Source organism: Equus asinus, chromosome 24, assembly GCF_041296235.1.
Source record: "Equus asinus isolate D_3611 breed Donkey chromosome 24, EquAss-T2T_v2, whole genome shotgun sequence".
Taxonomy (NCBI): Eukaryota; Metazoa; Chordata; class Mammalia; order Perissodactyla; family Equidae; genus Equus; species Equus asinus.
This window is the reverse complement of record NC_091813.1, coordinates 63,882,732-63,903,873: the sequence shown is the minus strand read 5'-3', so window position 1 is coordinate 63,903,873 and position 21,142 is coordinate 63,882,732. Positions and strand designations below refer to the sequence as shown.

General features: G+C 37.2%; 1 protein-coding gene across 3 annotated transcripts in view; it reads right to left on the bottom strand.

The window, feature by feature from the left end:
* Positions 1-5,922: 5,922 nt before the first annotated feature.
* LOC106835758 (ectonucleotide pyrophosphatase/phosphodiesterase family member 3-like) overlaps positions 5,923-21,142 on the bottom strand; it is a 110,490-nt gene continuing 95,270 nt past the window's right edge. For all 3 annotated transcript variants that reach the window (XM_070496353.1, XM_070496352.1, XM_070496354.1), the window contains 5 exons: positions 18,301-18,436; positions 15,696-15,773; positions 14,972-15,104; positions 13,204-13,360; positions 5,923-6,409 (listed from right to left, as the gene is read on the bottom strand). In XM_070496353.1, the coding sequence (XP_070352454.1) occupies positions 6,239-6,409; positions 13,204-13,360; positions 14,972-15,104; positions 15,696-15,773; positions 18,301-18,436 (675 nt within the window). In that variant the 3' untranslated portion in view covers positions 5,923-6,238. The remainder of the gene's footprint in view (positions 6,410-13,203; positions 13,361-14,971; positions 15,105-15,695; positions 15,774-18,300; positions 18,437-21,142) is intronic.

Here is a 21,142-nt window from a genome sequence, read left to right as displayed (position 1 = left end):
AGCACCTATTCATGGTAGATAACTCTCAGTAAACTAGGAGTAGAGGAGAAATTCCTCAACTTGATAAAGAATATCTACAAAAAAAGCTATGGCTAACATCATACTTAATGGTGAGAAACTTAAAATCTTCCCACTAAGATCAAGTACACGGCAAGGATGTTCCCCCTCACCCTTCCTTTTCAACATCATACTGGAAGTTCCAGCTAATGTAATAAGACAAGAAAAGCAGATAAAAGGTATACAGATTGGGAAGGAAGAAATAAAACTGTCTTTGTTTGCAGATGACATGATTGCTTATGTAGAAAATCTGAATCAACAAAAAACTTCTGGAACTCATAAGCAATTATAGCAAAGTTGCAAGATGCGAGATTAATGTACAAAAGTCAATCACTTTCCTTTATACCAGTAATAAACAAATAGAATTTGAAAATAAAAACACAGTAACATTTACTTTAGCACCCCCAAAATGAAATACTTTGGTATAAATCTAACAAAATATACACAAGATCTAAATGAGGAAAATTACAAAACCAGTGAACAAAATCAAAGAGGAACTTAATAAATGGAGAGATATTCCATGTTCATGGATAGGAAGACTCAATATTGTAGGATGTCACTTCTTCCCAACTTCATCTATAGATTCAACACAATCTCAACCAAATCCTAGCATTTTATGGATATCAACAAACTGATTCTAAAGTTTCTAGAGTGAGGCAAAAGACCCAGAATGGCCAACAAGATATTGACAAAGAAAAAGAAAGTTGGAGGACTGAAGCTACCTGACTTCAAGACTTAGTACAAAGCTATAATAATCAAGACAGAGTGGTACTAGTGAAAGGATAGACAAACAAATCAGTGGAACAGAATACAGAGCCAAGAAATAGACCCACATATATAGTCAACTGATCTTTGACAAAGGAGCAAAGGCAATACAATTGAGCAAAGATAGTCTTTTTAACAAATGGTGCTAGAACAACTGGACATCTACATGCAAAAAGAAAAAGAAAAAAGAATCTAGACACACACCTTACACCCTTCACAAAATTAACTCAAAATGGACTATAGACCTAAAACTAAGATGCAAGACTATAAAACTCCTAGAAGATAACATAGGAGAAAATCTAGATAACCCTGGATTTGGTGATGACTTTTTAGATACAAAACCAAAGTCATGATTCATGAAATACATAATTGATAAACTGGACCTCATTAAAACTTAAAACTTCTGCTCTGCAAAAACTATCAAGAGAATTAGAAGACAAACCACAGGCTAGACTAGGACAAAATATTTGCAAAGGACACATCTGATAAAGGACTATTATCCAAAATATACAGAGAACTCTTAAAACTCAACAATAAGAAAACAAGCACTCTAATTCAAAATGATCCAAAGACCTTAACAGACAGCTCACCAAAGAAGGTATATAGATGGCAAATAAGCATATGAAAAGATGCTCCACATCACACGTCCTCAGGAAAATGCAAATTGAAGCAATAATGAGATGCCACTATACACCTATTAGGACAGCCAAAATTCAGAACATTGATAACACCAATGCTAGTAAGGATGTGGAGCAACAGAAAGTCTCATTCATTGCTAGTGGGGATGCAAAATGGTACAGCCGCTTTGGAAGACAGTTTGGCAGTCTCTTACAAAACTAAACATACTCTTACCACACGATCCAGCAATCACATTCCTTGGTATTTAACGAAAGGAGCTGAAAACTTATGCCCACAAAAAAATCTGTACACAGCTGTTTATAGCAACTTTATTCATAATTGCCAAACTTGGAAGCAACCAAGATGTCCTTCAGGAGGTGAATGAATAAATAAACGGGTCCATTCAGGCAATGACTATTATTATTCAGCTTTAAAAAGAAATGAGCTATTCAGTTATGAAAAGACATGGAGGAACTTCAAATGCATAGTACTAAGTTAAAGAAGCCACTATGAGAAGACTACATACTCTGATTCCAAATATATGACATTCTGGAAAGCGCAAAACTATGGAGACAATAAAACAGTGATTGCCAGCAGTGGGAGGGGGTGCAGGAGAGAAAGATGCACAGGCAGAGCACAGAGGATTTTTAGGATAGTGGGAATGTTCTGTATGATATTATAATGACGGATATATGCCATTATACATTTGTCCCAAACTGAAGAGTGCACAACACCAAGAATGACTCTTTAGGTAAACTATGGATTTGGGATGATGTTGATGTATCAATGTAGGTTCATCCTTGGGAGACAATGACCATCCCGGTGAGTGATGTTGATAATGGGGAGCTATGTATATGTAAGAATAGGGGATATATAGGAAATCTCTGTACTTTCCTCTCAATTTTATTGTAAACCAAAAACTGCTCCTTAAAAAAGTTTTTAACAAAATAAACTATGTACATCCACACAATGGAGTACTGTGCAGGAACAAATAGGATGAGGACGATCCATATGAACTGATATGGAGCGATTTCCAGGATATATTGGTAATTTTTGTGTAAGAAAGGAAAATTTAAAAAATACAGGAGTGATAAACCAGAAGCTAATGACATTAGTTGTCTACACAGGGTAGATGAGAAAGGACTGGAAGGAGAAAGGGAGGACACATCTTCTGAGTGTCTTTTTTCATCTAATCTTAATCTTTGGAACTACGTTAATATTTCACATACTCAAAAAAATAAAATTGACTCAACAGGAATGGGAAAACCTCTAAATGGAATATAAACAGAAACAAATGAATACTACTGCATTTCAAAGAATAAAGTAACTACACTGAAGGAGGGGGAAATTTATCCAAGTAATTCTGAAATACAGAATTCTGACTATAAATTCTTAGTCTAGAGACACAAAGAACTGGAAACGTTTCTTGAATTCTACTTAGTAGATTTCTTTGTCTTGGTGGTGTTGGTTAGCAATTCCGATGTTCCATGTATTGTAGTATTGAGCAAATGAGTAAATACATCGATGATGTTGGGAACCAAGTTTCTCACTATTGGAGAAGGGAGATACAGAAAGGCTTAGAAAGAACCATGTGGAACCGGATGGTAATTAAACTCATGGCTTTTATGTATGTAGTTATAAACATGAATAGAGGTAGAAAGAGAGAGACAGGCAGAGATGTAGATACAGATTCTGCTTTGTTGACTAAAGGGGCCTGGGTGCAATGACACCCCCGAAGTAATCAGGCACCAGCGCTCACTAAAGGGAATCAGGGCTCCTTGGAGAAATGGCTGATTCCAGAGTTAGCACAAGGAAAGTACAAGATGAGCCTAAGACATTTTTTTGTACCTAAAAGTAAGGAAGTGCTCAGAAATGATGCGGGTATATCAATAGGATACAAGAGCCCCTTAAAGCAGCTCCCACGGGCCAAATCTGTGACAATTTCAGAACCAAAATAAGTAATGATTATAGCGTATTTTAATCCACTGGAATAAAAAAGAATCTATGAGCCTATATAGATAACAAACAAATAATAAACAAACAAATAAGATGGGAACGCTCTTTCTTACAGTCGAATGGCGATCAATGTAACAGGAATAATGACGGTTTAAAAAAATCACCCTTTGCAAAAGTCATAGTAAATTGAATCAGGGAAGAATTATTCACGGATACTAAAGTCAACGGGTGAAAATTTAAGGAGAAACAGGGTATTTAGAGGATTTCAATTATTCTTCCTCAGGAATAACATAAATTACAAAGGTGAAAATACTGTCTTCACAGAAGGGAAGCCTGGTGAACACCAACTGCACCAAGAGATCAGATTTGGCACCAATAACAATGGCGCAAACCAACATCTTGTGCTTCCAGAGAGGAAGCACTGAGGACACTGTCACTAACGTAGTGTTCCTGCCCAAATGCCAAACCTGGATCCAATCACGAGGAAGTGTCAGACACCCAAATTGAGGGACAGTGTGTAAAATAAAGGACCCAGACTCTTCAAAGATGCCAACACTATTTGGCAAAGGCTGAAGAACTGCTGTATGTATAAGACACCAAAGAGACAAGAAAACTTGATGCAATGAGTGATTCTGGTTTGGATCCCAGGAAAGAAAATATTACGAAGGACACTATTGAAAATTTGAGAAAATTTCGAATTAGATCTGTCAATTAAATGATAGTATTGTATCAACACTAACCTTCCTGACTCGGGTTGTGTGAGTTACTGTCCTCGACCTTAGGAGAAACACATGAAGTATTGAGAGACGAATGGGGAGAAAGTTCAGGGGTAAAATAAAGATATATATAAGTAAATACAACAAGAATACTATCAATTGATGAAGCTCAGGGAAGGGTATACAAGTTCTTTATATTATTCTTACAACATTTCTGTATCTTTGAAATTCTTTCTAAATAAATACTTTTTAAAGAATGCAACTAACCTTATTTTTTTACATTTTCAGGTTTTTAAAATAAAACAAGCTCATTATAAAATATCGGCTACATAACAAAAGATATAAAGTAGCAATTGCAAATCCCCTGTCATTCCATGACGCCTTAAATCACTGGTGTTCCTTCCTTCAGAATGATTTTACTCCTACCTACTTCTTTTTAATGGGATAATGAATATACAAAATGAAGGTATAACATCACACAATCTCTGTGCAATAAAACCTAACTTTCATTTTTCTGTGACTGAAATTTTTACGTCTATGTTGAGCACCCATTTGATCTGATACAGTGGCTTTCAGAGAAACTCAGAAGCCACGAGGGCATCCACAGTTCAACTCAGCTCAGGGCTACACCCATCCTCCACTCGTCTCCCCACAGTGGAGTCTCAGTCCTGGGTGGTCTCCTCTAGTTCCCAGGCTGCAGTGGGGCAGGGGACGCTGACTGAGGGAATTCCATCGATATTTAGGGTAGTAACATTTTTACCATATAGCTGCAAATAGTTTCCAATTTGTGTCTTGTCTTTCAGCCTCTCTGTATTGTACATTTTTCACTGCATAAAATTTTAATCTAAATCCTACAAGTGGAGAAAATATATAAAACAAAATCCAATGGCATTAACATTTCAATTAGTTGTAATTAATGACCATAATCCAATTGAAATTCTAATGGAAATTGGGGGGTTTTTTGAAGCTCAGCTCACAAGATTTTTCATCACCAGCAAAGCCTCTGTCCCCTGGACAAACTGGTCTGTATATGAGAAATGAATGTGGAACATTTCCACTCTGGTAATCCAAAACTCTGACCAATGGTATTGCCCCTCAAATAAGTACTGGAATCTCTGTGATTAATTAAGGAGATACATGCACAGAAGTGTTTTTTAAAAAATTTTTAGGCAATACCAAAGGTCACAAAATAAGAATTTTACGTCCCTGTCTCTTTTTACTAGTAATTCCTGCCTCTCCCCACCTTGGCTTTATTATATAAGTCAGGAGTTGACAAACTACAGCCTGTGAGCCAAACCTAGCCCTCTACAGGTTTTTGTAAATAAAGTTCTATTGGAACACAGCCACTCCAATTCCTTTCACATATTATCGACGATACTTCCATGATGTAATGGCAGAGTTGAGTAGTTGCAACAGAGACTGTATGGCCTAAAAATATTTATTATCTGGCCCTTTACAGCAAAGGTTTGCCAATCTCTAGAAAATGACAGCACTAATACTATCCATGCTGTTCCATCACTTGCTCCCCATTTAACAAGAGCCCAACATTCCATATACAGATCTATTTCTTTCTTTATAGTCTAAGAGCATTCCACTGTTTAAACAAATTGTACAGTTTGTTCGAACAGTCTTTTAGGTTGTTTTCTGGTTTTGCTAGTGTAAAAGATATTATCATGTATTTGTGCACACTGTATCTTTTTTACAAGGGAAACTGCCGAATGAAGGTAACGTGCATTTTTTATGTCAGTAAATATTGCCCAATAGCCAAATGTAAAAAGTTTTATGACAAAACTGATTGCAGAATGGATTCAATTCCAAAGTGAGACCGACTTCTTTTATTCTCCCTTCTGTTTAGATAATGCTGGGCAGAAAAATACAGCCACAGATACAAGTGAGAAAATAAATATAGTAAGGAAGGTATAACATGGCATAATCTCTGTGCAAAAGAAAAACGTAACTTTAAAATAATACATGTTCATAGAAATGAGAAAGAAAGAGAGGAATATGTATAGAAAATTATGCAACATAGCTTTTCTAGGAGTTAAGGAAAAATAGAAAACTTTATTTTATGATTCTTCAATACAAAAAATCATTTACATTATGGCAAAATTGTCTTATAGATTAGATTAAATAATGGTTTCAAATGTGGGTAAATAGGTCTTTAGTTGCAAAATTTCAGAGACAGGCTGCACTTTTTCCTGATAAAAGTCAAGCCCAGTAAGAAGTTCCACATCTCGGACCCGGGCAACGTGTTCTTTCAATCTTTCTTCAACCCAGTTGGCTTCCTGTTTACCTTCCTGTGAAAGAGAAACAAAAGACTGTTTTCCATAGGCCATGATTTTTCATTAACAGGAAGATCTTTCATTACTTAGAAGTCCTCCTTTGTCCTGTGTTTTTTTTAATTGAGGGATAATTGCCTTACAACACGATGTTAGTTTCAAGTGTACGACATACTGATTTGATATTTGTTCCTGTAGTTTTTGCCTTAAAACTTTAATTGATACGGCTAACTTTTGTTTATTAAAATAAATAAAACAAAAGTACAAAGAATAGCAAATACAGACCATCACAAAGTCACATTTTAGCCATTTTTATATTGACTTCAGATGTAAATGTTTTTAAAAAATGAAATATTAGAGATGAAGTTAAGTCCCCAATGTTCCTCTACTCAGAGCTAATCATTATCAGGAGTCAGTGTGAATCCAGACTGTTTATAAAATTTTACTGCACGTCAATATACAATATATGGTATTGATTTATGAGTTTTCAAGTTTCCATAAACGATGTTATGAGTGGTATTCTAGGATTACTTTGCATTAGTGTTATGTTTGTAATCTATCCATAGTGATGTGTCTAGATCTAGTTAAGTCATTTGTTTTTACCTGTGGTTTGTGGTAGCACAGTTTATTTTTTTGTCGCCATGTTGATAGTATTTTTGGCCTTATAAATGATACTGTAATGAATAACTTGGCACCTGCCTCCTGTGTTCAAGAACATGAGTTTCTAGGATATGTAAATGGAATCGCTGGGTCAGAGAGTAGATGCAACTTTGATCTGCCAGATATGAAACCTAGCACTCCTCAAAGTGTTCACACCAATTCACACTTCCACTGGCAGAGGACGATAACCCCCAACTCTCCGCATCCTTGCCAAACCACGGGGTGAAAGAGAGCTTTATCCTTGTTTAAATTTTATTACTGTAAGAGATCTTATATTTGAGTATCTTTTCAGATTTCTTCACCATTTGACATTTAGTCATTTTTTAACTATATAAAAGTTCAATAATTTAGAGCCATGGATTTCTATGAAATTCCTTATTCTTTATTTACTAATTTTCTGATATTCTTATGATATTGCTAATTTTCAGTTAAATTTTTTTTAAAGTAAGACAGTTTAAAGGTTTGTTTAATTAGATGAGTGTGTGTTAATAACTTTCATTTGACTTCAGTGCAGTGGTTTGTTTTTTTAAATATGCAGCCTTAAAATAAGCAGCTCTTGTTGGAGCCACAGGAAGTATACAGGGAAATTACTTTTTGCTTCTAACCACTGAAGCATTTCTCTGTGTGATATTCATGATGTGAGTTACTTTTTTAAATAATAAATATGCAATATAATAATTCTAGCTTATATTTCCAATGGGAATCTAATTCAGTCTTTTTTTCCTGCCTTTCCTAATTCACATTTCAGCAATATTTAATATTTTTGATCACTTTTTCCTTAAAGTTTCCTCCCAGTTGGTTTATATTACTCTAGGCTCTCCTGCCTTATTTGGTATCCATCCAACTAAATGTTTAATGAACATCTGACAGTCTTCGCTCTTTTAAACTGCAATTAAATGATCTTAAGGTAGAACATATAATTACATGTAGGCAGGGGTGATACTCAAGCTAGTTCGTACCAGGTAGGTCACCGGCACCAATCAATCTGAACAGAGGCCAGCTATAGACAAGTGCTCTGTTTGAATCCAAACAGAGCACGCCAATGGAGCAGCAGAGTTGCAAACACACAGTTTTTATGAGCTATATTTAAATAAATACTTTTGACTGTATATGTAATTGATTTATATATACATATTTGATATATACGTATTAGAACTGTTACATAAACAGAAGTATTCTACACCACTAAAATACAACTCACTTTGTTAGTTTTTGAGGCAATATCAGTTTCAATTTTCTTCTCCACTAAATATATCCTTATTCTCTTTCCTTAACCACTGACAGTCTGGTTGTTGCTGCTGTCACGCTAATGAAACTGCCTTGTCAAGGATGACCTCACTGAGCGGATGTTTTTTCGACTGTTCACTTTGTTGATAACCCCAAGTTTCTGAAAATTCCTCCTTTGACCTCCATAGTTCAGACTGCTTACTTGTTTGAACAACTTCTGTTTCCTTAACTGACTAGTTTTTTTCCATCCTGGAAGTACAGGCATTTCCTACATTTCCCTCTTCTCTCTGCTTTCTTCCCTTTGGCAATTTTATTTCACTCCCATGATTTAATTCCAAATCGATCTCTACAGTTCTGATTTCTCTTCCAAGTTCCAAACCTGTGTGTCTTCCAATATCTGCTGAGTGATTTACAATAATGATAGTCACTTGGACTCATGGCAACATTCCCACTTATGTGACAGGAATTTAACAATACAAACTTGAGGGAAAAAAGAAAGAGGAAAAGGAGGGGGGGGAAAGATGGAATAAACAAGGAAAAGAAGAAAGCAAGTGAAGAAATATGAATCTCGTTCCTCAGACCATGTGTGAGGTGGAATCATGACGCTCTCATTTCTACAACTGCTGCCAGTTCCCTAAACCCCTTCTGGTGGGAGCACCTCCCCACACTCAGTGATTAGAATATTTGAAAGTGCAGAATTTGCATACAACATGACCCCTAAAGCAAGCCAAGTGTTTCCTCATTACTTAAAGCACTATTCCCTGTTCCAATGCTGGTGGAAATACTGGCTTATTAGCACTTATTAAGGTACAGTTTGTGTACATAACTGTCCTTTCTGGGTGATCTGATTATAGAGGATTTTCTCTGCATGGGATTTCACTTTATGTTGACTTTAGAACGTAACTCCATCACAAAATGTGATTTATTTATAATGGCCATAATTTGCTTACTAGTTTTTGGGAATTCTTAGGGTTTTACATGAAATATCTCATTTAATCCTCATGACAACTTCATGAGGGGAAGTGACTTTTTTATACAGTTGAGCAAAGTGATCTTCAGTTATTTAACCAAACACATCAAGTCAATAACTGAACTCAGGATGTCCAACTCCAAAAGCCATGTATTTAAGTTCTATTTTATACTGCTCCTCATATATCCTCCCAGATATTCAATTAGTTTCTCAGTCTAAAGACCACCAAGAGCAAGGTCATCCTTCCCAAAACAACTGATTGTCTTATATATTTCCTGCCCAGTCATGCCTAAATTTTCAGTCACCTTTGACTCTCTCTCATCCTGCCTCTCCCCTCCCACATATCTAATTGACAGCCACATCTTATTAAGTTCACAATCTCTTATAATCATAGCTTGGTTTAGGTTTGCTTTATACTCATCATATTACGTCTTGTAATTATCTTTATAGATGTTGTATCCTTATTACTATACTGCAGTTCCCTTTAAAATCTTGGATAATGCCTGATTCATTAGTGATGTCTTACTCAACAGAGATGATGCCATATTAATTTTGAGATCATCACCGCTTGAATGACCAAGGAAGGCTTCACACCATTTATACTTTACCTTGAAGTGTAGGTGGAAATTTTAGCAGATGTCAAAAAAAGAGCATTCTAGAGGAGAGAAGAGCATGAGCAATGATGTTGAGGTAGGGAAACTCAAGATGTGTTCAAGTATTTCAAGGACTTCAGTTGGCCTGGAACTTGGGTCTGTAAGGTCAACTAAGGGTAAATTGTCGAGAGCCTTAAGCACAGGCCGGGAGATTTTTGTTTGCTTATTTTTGTTTTCTTATTCAGGGTAGGTAAAGTTTGGGGATGAGAAAGTATGTCATAATGAAAAACTAAATTTCAAGGGGAATAAATTGGTACTGGTGTACAGAGGTGAAGAGAAGGAGGACAGGAAACAATGAAGCTACTTAAGGTTCATCTTGAAAAGTCCTAATAGAAGGAAATAAGTGCTAGACCAAGGAGAGCAAATAGTTTCTTCCCGGCACATCCATTCTAAACAATCCATAATGGTTACCTAGAAACTATGTGATAAAGAACTGTTTTGTTTTGTTTTGTTTTGCTGAGGAAGATTTGCCCTGAGCTAACACCTGTATCAATCTTCCTCTACTTTGTATGTGGGTCACCGTCACAGTACAGCTGACAAGTGGTGTAGGTTCACACCCGCGAAGCAAACCCACGAACCGGGGCTGCCAAAGCAGAGTGCGCCAAACTTAACCACTAGGCCATGGAGCCAGCCCCCAAGAACTTTTAATCTTGAGTCAGTGGTAAAGAGCACCACCACACTTTATCAGTCATAAATGTCTGCCACTGGAAGAGGAAGTGCAGAATGGTAGCTCACCCTTGTCTCAACTAAATAAAATTCTGACAAGAAAAGTAGGAAGAAATTCAACTAGACAATAGCTCCTGATAGCTTCTTGTTTGAAAACTCTTCCTCACTCTAGGACTAGGTGTGACCCGCTGTTTAGTCTCTAACCTTTGTCCTCCATCTTTAGTCACTGAAAGAACATTCAAACACTCACGTTTAAATCCTATCTTCAAGACCCAGCTAGAATGTCACCTTCCCTACCAGAGAGCATTTCTCTTTCAAAACCCTACAGCAATTTTATCTGTCCCTCTTTGTGCCACTTATCTCTTCCTTATTCTATTTTACTAGGCTTCTAAGGGCATCTAGACTATGAGCCCCTTTCAGTAGAATTCCTGTCTGGTTTATCTGTGTATCTCCCATAGTACATAGTATGGTGCAGGCAGTTATGTGTTGAACACCTGAAAGAACAGAGATGAATCCCAATGTGGCCTAGAACCTAAGCTTTAATATCCAGTGTTTAATAGCCTATGGAATTTTCCATGCGAACACCCATTTCTACAAACTTGACATGCCTAAACTTAATTATCCTATCTATCTGCCAAAATAGGTCTCATTCCCCACTTCCCTCTTTCTTTTTCCTAATTACCTACGTTTAAAATCTCTGATTCATCTTTGACTCTCCCTTTCCCTTTGGCTCTTGCATCCAGTCAATTACTAAATCTTCTGCATTTTTCACTCCCTCAGTGGAAGATTCTTCCTGATCCTCAATCTATTCAAATTCTGCCCATCCTTCAGGGCCCAGTCCTACTCCCACCTCATATCATGTAAGCTTTATTATTATTACAGCCAAATGTGTTTTAAATTTGAAACACTAAATCTTTATAAGAGTATTTAGCAATTAATCCAAAATTTGTGACATTTCATTTTTTAATTTTTAAAATAATTCTTATATTATTGACTGACCCATTTACGTGTCTATATTTCATTTATACTCACTTATATATCAAAATTATACCTGAACTCCTTTAGGGCAGAGACAATGTATTCCTCCTCGCTTCATTATAAAGAGTTTCTATCAGAATATTGTGCAATTAAAAAGATCTGAACAGACGTTTTTCCAAAGAAGATATACAGATAGCCAATAGGCACATGAAAAGATGTTCAACATCATTAACTACCAGGCAAATGCAAATCAAAACTATAATGAGATATTACCTCACTCCCATCAGAAGGGCTGTAATTAATGAGACAGGAAACAATAAGTGTTGGAGAGGCTGTGGAAAAGAAGGGAACCCACATACACTGCTGGTGGAAGTAAAAACTGGTGCAGCCACTATGGAAAACAGCAAGGAGATTCCTCAAAAAATTAAGAATAGATCTACCACGTGATCTAGCTATTCCACTGCTGGGCATTTATCCAAGGAACATGAAAGCATGAATGCATAAAGATACATGCTCCCCTATTTCATCACAGCATTATTCACGATAGTCAAGACTTGGAAGCAACCTAGGTGTCCATCAACGGATGAAGGGATAAAGAAGATGTGGTATATACACACAATGGAATACTACTCAGCCATAAGAAATGAGGAAATCTGGCCATTTGTCAAAATACGGATGGACCTTGAGGGTATTATGCTAAGCTAAATAAGTCAGAGGGAGACAGTCAAATACTGTATGATCTCATTTATAAGTAGAAGATAAAAACAATGACAATCAAACACACAGAAACAGAGATTGGATTGGTGGTTACCAGAGGGGCAGGGGGGAGGCAGGAGGGTGAAAGGGGTGATGAGGCATGTGTGTGGTGATGGACTGTAATTAGTCTCTGCGTGGTGAACATGATGTAATCCAAACAGAAATCGAAATACGTAACGATGTACACCTGAAATTTATATAATGTTATACACTAATGTTACCTCAGTAAAAAAACAAACAAACAAACAAAAAAAGGAATATCATGCATTTAATAGGTACTCAATACATTTGCTGAGTAACTTCAGTAAAACCCAATCACCAAGATATATATTTTTTCCTATAAAGAACATGGATGCAAGTTGAAGCAACTATTTACATATAATTTGCCTTGAGCCAAAAAGATTTTCAGGTAGACTAATACATGATGTTAACAAAGGAATGCTCCTTGAACCAACTTATTTTGTGTATGTATATATGTAATTAATTTCAGACCTCATGTTTCAAGTTGATGGGGTTTTTATACTCACATAGTCATTCAGGAAGCGTTAATTTCATGCCAACTTTGGAACAGAACTTTAAAGTTTGTGTCCAGAATCAAAATATTAGTAAGATGCCACCCTTCCCCTTATTAGTGAGTTTGAATAAAATGTATATAAATAAAATACATAAGATATTCAAATATAAACACATGTTCATGTAGACATATAGATGTTTAAATTGATATTAATTACATAGGGATCAACAGGCAAAGGAAAAGTTTAAAAATGAGGTCATTTTTAGTACAACTCTACCCACAAAACACCTGAAAAATGTACTGCTGTAGTCAGAGCCACTTTTATGAAAGGCCGATGAGCTCTGACTCATCATTTCTCCTGCCTGGGACTCTCCCAGGGCGTACTCACAGGGCAGCTCTCCACATTGGTGGGTCGGTGAGGGATGACAAAGGGCAGGACGTCCAACCACCCAGGGCAAGCGTCAGGGGTGTGGCTCTTATTTTTACAGCTAGTCAGCACCACAAAGTAGTGTGTTGGGATGGGAACACTGGTGTTGACCACGTATCTGAAATAATAATTGAAAAGATTTGGTGTTACACTTTTGTTTCTAAAGATTAAAAATGTCTTTATATATTTTTAAAGGAATGCCAAGGTAAAAATAGCATAAAATAAAGTAAATAAATAGAAAGTACAAAATCTTCTCTCATATTTTTTGACTTCAATGAGCCAGAGACTTAGAGAAGTCCAAGTTTGGTCATTTTAATATTATGGGAAAATATTAGAATACAAAGAAAAGCAGAGCATGATACTATGCCTGCTGGGTTTCCTAGTTCTGCTGACTTCATAATTCATGTGATGTTCTCTAATAGAAGAGGGGCTGGGGCGGAGCCCTGATTTCAACTCCAGCTGTGTACTTCCACTAGATGTTTCCCTATGGACTAACCCTCTCACATCCTATGACTTACTAAATTTCCTCTACTTCAACATGGAGGTCATCCTGTGCTACCAACTTCACAGTGTAGACACAGAGATAAATCCATACAACTGATATGAGATCCCTGAGTTTCAGATAATGAACATGAAAGTGCTTTTAAACGTTTTAAGTGCAAAATAAAGGTAAGTTATTAGTGTGAGTCCACTGAAAGGAATATGAGCTGGTATTACTGTGATTCAGAATTTCTACGTGGTCTCAAGGAAGACTGTCTGGGTTCGTATTCAGCCTTTACCACCTTCTAATTGTGGAACATAGACAAGTTACTTAACCCCTCTGTGCCTCAGTTTTCTCATCTGTAAATGGGGGCTAATGGAATCTAATACAGGAACATTTTTTGGATTAAATAAAGTCTATGAAAATGCCTAGAAAAGTACCAAGCATGCAGTAGAGTGCAAACAAAGAGTTTGCTAGAATTATTAAATGGTGAAATATAGGACCAATAAACACTGAAATAAGGACAAGGCAAACAAAATAGGAAGGGGCCACACACTTAGTAGTCATAAATGTCACTTTATGGGAAGGTGTAGGTAGAAATCATTGCTCCAGATAATCTATGCTTAGACAGTACAATTGTTTAGTTTGGCTCTTCCTACGTTTTGGTAATAAAGAGAAGTAACAGATGGTACTTCTAAACCTCTCTATTCCTGCGTGCTGCATTCAAAGGTAATTCTTAGCAACCTGTTAGGACCAGGTTTAGTACAAAGATGTACAGTCTGGAAGGACTAGTCTTCTGCATGAAGCCTACACCCTCTCCTGAGAGATACTCTTACGAATCATTCACCAGGAGAAAACATTATGAACCACCACTCCTTCATTTTTTAATTTATTATATTGCAGGACTGGTTCTACATTTATCAATAGTACAGTGAGTCGGCCCTATCTCCTTAACTCTTACAGAATCACACTTTTCCTCTGCCCAATAGTTTAGAAACGTTCCAAATAAAAATTTTGCTAAGCTTTTCCTGGACATTTTTTCCTTGCCCTTTTCTAGTTTAAATTTTTGCCATATAAAGTTTTGGCTAAATATTTAGGTAGTATAGTAGAAAATAGTCAACAATAACATCCCTACATACATATACTTTGTAATGTTTAGAATACGGAGCTTTTATTTAAAATACTGAGGGTTTCCCTCATGCTACACTATTGCAAATCAAAGAGTCCATTTGGTTTCAAATTACTCACTCTATAATTTCATTTGAAGCATCAAAACGACCATCATAATTATAATCAAATACTGGTCCACTGACCACATTTACTCCATTTCTTTCCACGGCATGTTTTACAAGAAGAACACTGTGGAAGTAATCCCATATTTCTAAAAACAAAAGAATAAGTTGCTGAAAATATCTACCTCTACTAAATATGGAATTATTTTCTACTATAGACAGGTACATTTATATAGAATCAAATTCTGCTTCAATAATGGTCAGTGGTGATTGGAAAATTCTGCAAAATAGTTCATGCAATGAAAACGGCCATATTGATGATAGCTTTTTGTTGTTGATGTGGTTGCAGTCTTGAAATTACAGTTAAGTATGTCTCCAAATTCCTCCCTAGGGCTGAGTTGCTTTGGGGACAGTGAGTATTAAACATGCCAGAAAACACACACTGCCTTATTAGTTATGACTCTAGGGAAAAACGCTTATCATCATATAGACACTTATGATGAGTGTCCATAAAACTTTGTTTTGTGAATAGCTCTTTACAGTTAAATTAGGGTTAAAAACAAATTATAAAAATTCATATGAAAAGAATTATGTCAGAGATTCTTCCTGTTTCTATATTTAAAACATTAGAACAAAATGACTCAATATCAGAAACAAATTGCAATAAAAGATCTGTTTAGTTTGTAAGTTCATAGAGTCACGTAGGTATTTTTAAATTAATAATCTAAATATATACTTACTTTTGAATTCTTCATACATAGGAACCAAATTACTTGTAATTAAAGCATCATATTGACTCTCAGAAGTTCTGTTGTTCGCTGCAAAACAAGTGAAATTTATTAAATCTAGCTATAAGAGAAAATATAACATATTACATAATGGGCAAATTACTACTACTGTCAATTTATTAGCAGTCAAAACACCAAGATACTAAGCACTCTCCTGTCAGTCGAGGTCAGCAGTAATGCAGGCAGTTTCACACATTTGATACCTGCAGGGGGTTGAATGGAGACCCTCAAAAAGATGTGTCCAAGTCCTGACCCCTGTACCCATGAGAAGGAAAGTGGGAAATAGGGTCTGTGCAGATGTGATTAAGGTAAGGGTCTTGAGATGAGGTTATCCTGGATTTAGCGTGGGCTCTAATCCAACAACTGGTGCCCTTCTAAGGAGAGTGAGGGCTGAGAAGAGGAGAGACCCAGGGAGAAGCATGTGAAGACGGAGGCAGAGACTGGAACGACGCAGCCACAAGCCAAGAGACGCCTGGAGTCCCAGAAGCTGGAAGAGGTAAAGAAGGATTCTAGGGGCTGGTTCCGTGGCTGAGTGGTTAAGTTCTCGCGCTCCGCTGAGTCAGCCCAGGGTTCAGATCCTGGGCGCAGATATGGCACTGTTCCTCAGGCCACGTTGAGGCAGTGTCCCACATCCCACAACTAGAAAGACCTGCAACTAAGATATACAACCATGTACGGGGGGTTTGGGAAGATAAAGCAGGAAAAAAAAGAAAGGAAGAAGATTGGCAACAGTTGTTAGCTCCGGTGCCAATCTTTAAAAAAAAGAAGGATTCTTCTCCGGAATCTCTCCGTCAAAGGGGCGGGGCCCTGCCGACACCTGGATTTCAGACTTCTGGCCTCCAGAACTCTGAGAGAAAATATTTCTGTTGTTACAAGCCACCAACTTGGTGGCAATTTGTTACAGCAGCCCTAGGAAACAAACATAACATCAACATGAACACACAGCAGTTGAATGTGCACAGAATAATAATGCGATTACAAATCGCTCTTCCAAAATACAATTTTCTTAAGAAAGTGAGTTTTAACCCAATGAAGACTGCTGACTGATGACACCGCAAATGACTGGCTCTGAGGACTCGTGGAGGTGCCGTCCAGCAGAGTGAGTGCTGGGTGCGTGCTCTGGACGTAGACTTCCCAGATTTGAACCCCAGCTCCACCGCCTACCAGCTGAAACCCTGAGCAACGTGCTCTGTCCCTTGGGCCCATCTGTCTCATGGCGTCCCTCTCACAGAAATAGGGTGAGGATTAAAAAAGCTGCAAGCCTAGAAATGCATATTATAATACCTTTTATATTTAAACTGCACTTGGGTATCTTAGCGAAGACAAGTGAAAGGCCAAGAGGTGGGCACCAGAAGGCAAGGACGAACAAGTTGGTGGTGTTTTTTCCCTTAAGGTTTCACGTGCTGTTCACTGTCCTCAGATCCCCTACAAGCCTTTTCTACTCTTTAAATGGAAAGTTGGGACCACAGTCAGCATAACAGTACCTCCTTTCAGAGAAAAATAACCATCAGCTTATAATGGAATTTCTAACCAACAATTTACAGTGGAAAGCTAGAAGGGAGTTTCATTTTCGCCTTAATATTTTTTGAGATAAGCTGCTTAGTTATTAATTTCATTTCCTTGATGAAGCAAACATTTATATATCAACCAATATCTTATGGCTTAACAGACACAATTTTATATGCCAGTTTAAACAATTTCATTAATAAAATGTTGCAACTATTTATGTTTATCCCAGGGTTTGCACAAGTTTGGTAGTTCTAATTGTCTCTATGTATTTTAATAAGATATATCAGGTTATTTGTCCTAATCCCATGTTAGGGGCTTAAATTGCTGTGCTACTTGTCTTTGTTAAGCCTTTCTTTTTTCCCATTATAAATCTCACAATCTCTAAGCTATAAATGTCTAAAGGACCTCTTTGGTCCTGGCTTCCAGAAAATGAAGTCAATTATCAGGAGTAAACCCATTCCCAGAAGCTGAAAGTGCCGACAATCTCACGGGTGAGTTAATGAAAATGACATTTCCTGCTGAACAGGGAAGAGATTTGAGTTTTAGAAAAATAACCCCAGCTTTCGCATGTTCCCAAGAGAGAGAGACGCTTTTTCAAATGAACTTAAAGTTCATTCAGCTACTTAATCCACAGTTTAAAATTGTTGAGCCTATGCCATAAGAGGCCTGAATTCTTGCCTGAGCTCTCTCACAGCTGCATTCTCCGCGCAGCCCTGAGCTTGGGCAGTAGCCAGAAGAACTGTTTTGTTAGACGTTTGTGTCCCTCCCCAAAGAATCTTCAGTTTTAAAATTAAACTTAAACCTGCCAAACCCTCTGAACATCTGGGCCGATTGGAGCTGCCCTGTGGTTCCTACTGCAGGTGGTATCAGTCTCATGATAGCTGTCACTCTGCTTCGGGCCCGCCCACAACCCCTGGTGGCCTGCGGGCAGCTCCTTCAGCCAGAGCAGGTAGTTTGGGGGAGGGGGGAGCGTATGTTTAAGGCACAGGCCCACAGCCAGCTGATAAGGGCTTTCTAAGCTGCTGCTCTCAAAAAGAGTTATACCAACCAGGAGGATAGAGGAAGCCGTGGGTGACATTCTTGTCTGCTAAATAGAAGGAACATTTTTGGCTCTCAGAAGGAGCAACCCTGACATCAGCCCGCAGACAGTCTGGGACAGTGGGAGGAAGAGGCGATGTGTCTCCCTGTCGAAAGAGAGAAAAGAAAAAAAGAGAAAATAACGCCCACAGCGTGGCTCACCCATCACCTTATATGGTTTGTAACTTCCCTAGAATGTTTTTCATTTAACCTTTTCTTATTTTCTTAGTGAATCAGGTCTATGCAAGCAATGGAAATGGATGTCTTCAGCAATGTTTTCTTCTGTGGTTCCCTTCTGGTTAGGGACACAGGGAGGGCAAATCAAACACATCTTGGAAAGGAATATTTGCAGAATGAAACCTCAACTGAGAGCAAAAGAATAATGGGAGCTACTGCTAAAAACCAAAATCCTTTTCAGGATCGATTTTTTAGCTGGGGACATATGTTGTATTTCAATAAAAATGGAAAATAACAGTTTATTTAAAAAATACATATAGGAACTAAGGACATTATTCTTCAGTTAGCAAGAACTTATAATCAACCCAGAATTAATTCAAAGAAAAGCTCTCGTTGTCAAAACTTACTTATTTGGGGATTTAAATAAATATGTAGCTATGCTTCATTCATCATGAAGTAGAAGAATATATTTTTTAATAATTTTCTTTGTAGCTCCATTTAAAGACTAATACAATAATTTATTCTCTACCAGCCATCCTATAATTGTGCTGCCTAATTCAAGAATTTAAGGTAATACAGTATTACATAATTGTCATAATTTTGACTAACATATAATCATAAATAAGTAAACATTTTGCTATCCATTTCATTTTTTCCGAGATTTTGATTTTTATGCCCTCTACAGCCCATAATATATATACTTCTTCACAAATTATTTTTATAACTTATAAAAAAGAAGATTAAATTAAATTAGGACGTCCTTCCTCTATTCACTGCATTGTACTAAAAGCAAAAATTAGCTTCGAGCCTAAAACGTATGTGGTGATCATTTAAAACTATATGCATGTATCAAATCACATTGTACACCTTAAACTTACAGTGTTACATGTGAATTCCATCTCAATAAAGCTGGGCAAAATATAAGAAAATAAAATGTACAAGATCAATTCACAAGGGAAAAGGCAGAATACACCATGTACTATATTCATAGGCAGGAGAACACCATGAGAAGGTATAGAGCAGGCAGGAGATGAAGATGAGGGAAGTCTGGGGAAAGCCAACCAGATAATGTGCCCCTAACACACTGCAACACTCCAGCTGGAAAACACTATACAGAAGTTGAGTAGATTTCCCAACTTGACAGAACACATTTACCTCTGCTCCCTTCTAAAAGCCCATTTAAAAAGACAGTAATGATGAAGATACTTCTACAAATTTTTCATAAGCTGGAAATCAGATAAAGATTTTGTTTATTATTGTAGCCTGACTTCAGAGACCAGTAAACACTGACAACAAAGAGCCTATGGTTAGGGAAAACACAAAGAAGCTGATTCCTACCGCAGAACCTCAAGGGTAGAAATTGGAGTTTCCTAAAGACAGGGGATGTATGTAGGGCTGGAAAGAAAAGTATAGGTTGAAAATCTGTACAAGAAGCTAGACAGAATATTTACTCACTGGAGAGGCTGAACCAGAGGGATGATCAGACTAAAGGACACAAGACATCCAGAGAGCAGGTGCGCCATATTGAAAGTAACCAGATTAAATAAAAATCTATATGCCGAATGGTAAGATTTCCCCCAGTCTCATTGCCCCCATGTAGCCTGCCAATCTTATATGCTGGGTCAGATTAGAAGTGTCCTTTCTTTGGAAAACAAACTAGCCTTGAAAGGAAAATTAGATACTTACAATTGGGAGTCCCCAACAAAATGGCTGGCTCTCGTCCTGATCAACCTACAGTGAAGCCTATCAGCTGGCAAGCCCCAGCCATGTTCCTCACCCTTAAAATATGAGCCAGCTGCCAAGGACCACCAGACATTTTCAGGGCAGGGGGAGAACCAAGAAGAAAGAGAGACAATGCAGAGAGCAGAAAAACTCGCTCCTCAGGGAGAAAAGAGTACATATGGCATCCGTATAGAAAGAACAGAAAGCATAGAAAAGGAAAGAGATAACAGAAAGAGCTCTTGGGATTTAAAAATATAATAGCAGAAATAAAATATTCAGTACGATCTATAATATGAAGTTGCAGATTCCACTCTGAAAAAGTGGAATTATGACAAGAGATGGAAGAAAGTAAGGAATATACAAAAATATTAGAGGATCAGTCCAGGTAGTCTAATGTGCTATTAATTCCTATTAATTCTGAAGAAAAATTCTTTCTAAAATTCTAAAGCTAAATCATCAATTAAGCATATATTGAATAAGACTCTTTTGAGATACACAAAGTCTCAAAAATGTATCTTCCCCTCTTTCTGTCTCAGGAAGCTCCCGAGTGGTATCCGTCCAACAAAATAAGAAGTGAACCAAGAAATAGGAAGATATTTACAATAGAGCCACATCTCACCATTTATTTCACTCTCTTGGTGGCAGACGTTGCAAAGTTAAAAACATCGGTTTAGATTCTTTCAAAAACACATCATAGCAAGAGTTCTGAATGGCCAGGTTTCTTCACTTGGCATAAAGGGCACATACAGATGTTGCAAAATGGGAGAACCAAGAATATCGATTGCTGACTGAGTCAGCCCCCACAGACATCCAGAATATGTGAGCTGATGTTCTCTACCACACATCTTTACCATTTTACTTGAGAACTTCACATGTTTAGTGAGTTTTACTTGAAGAAATGTAGCCATAGATGC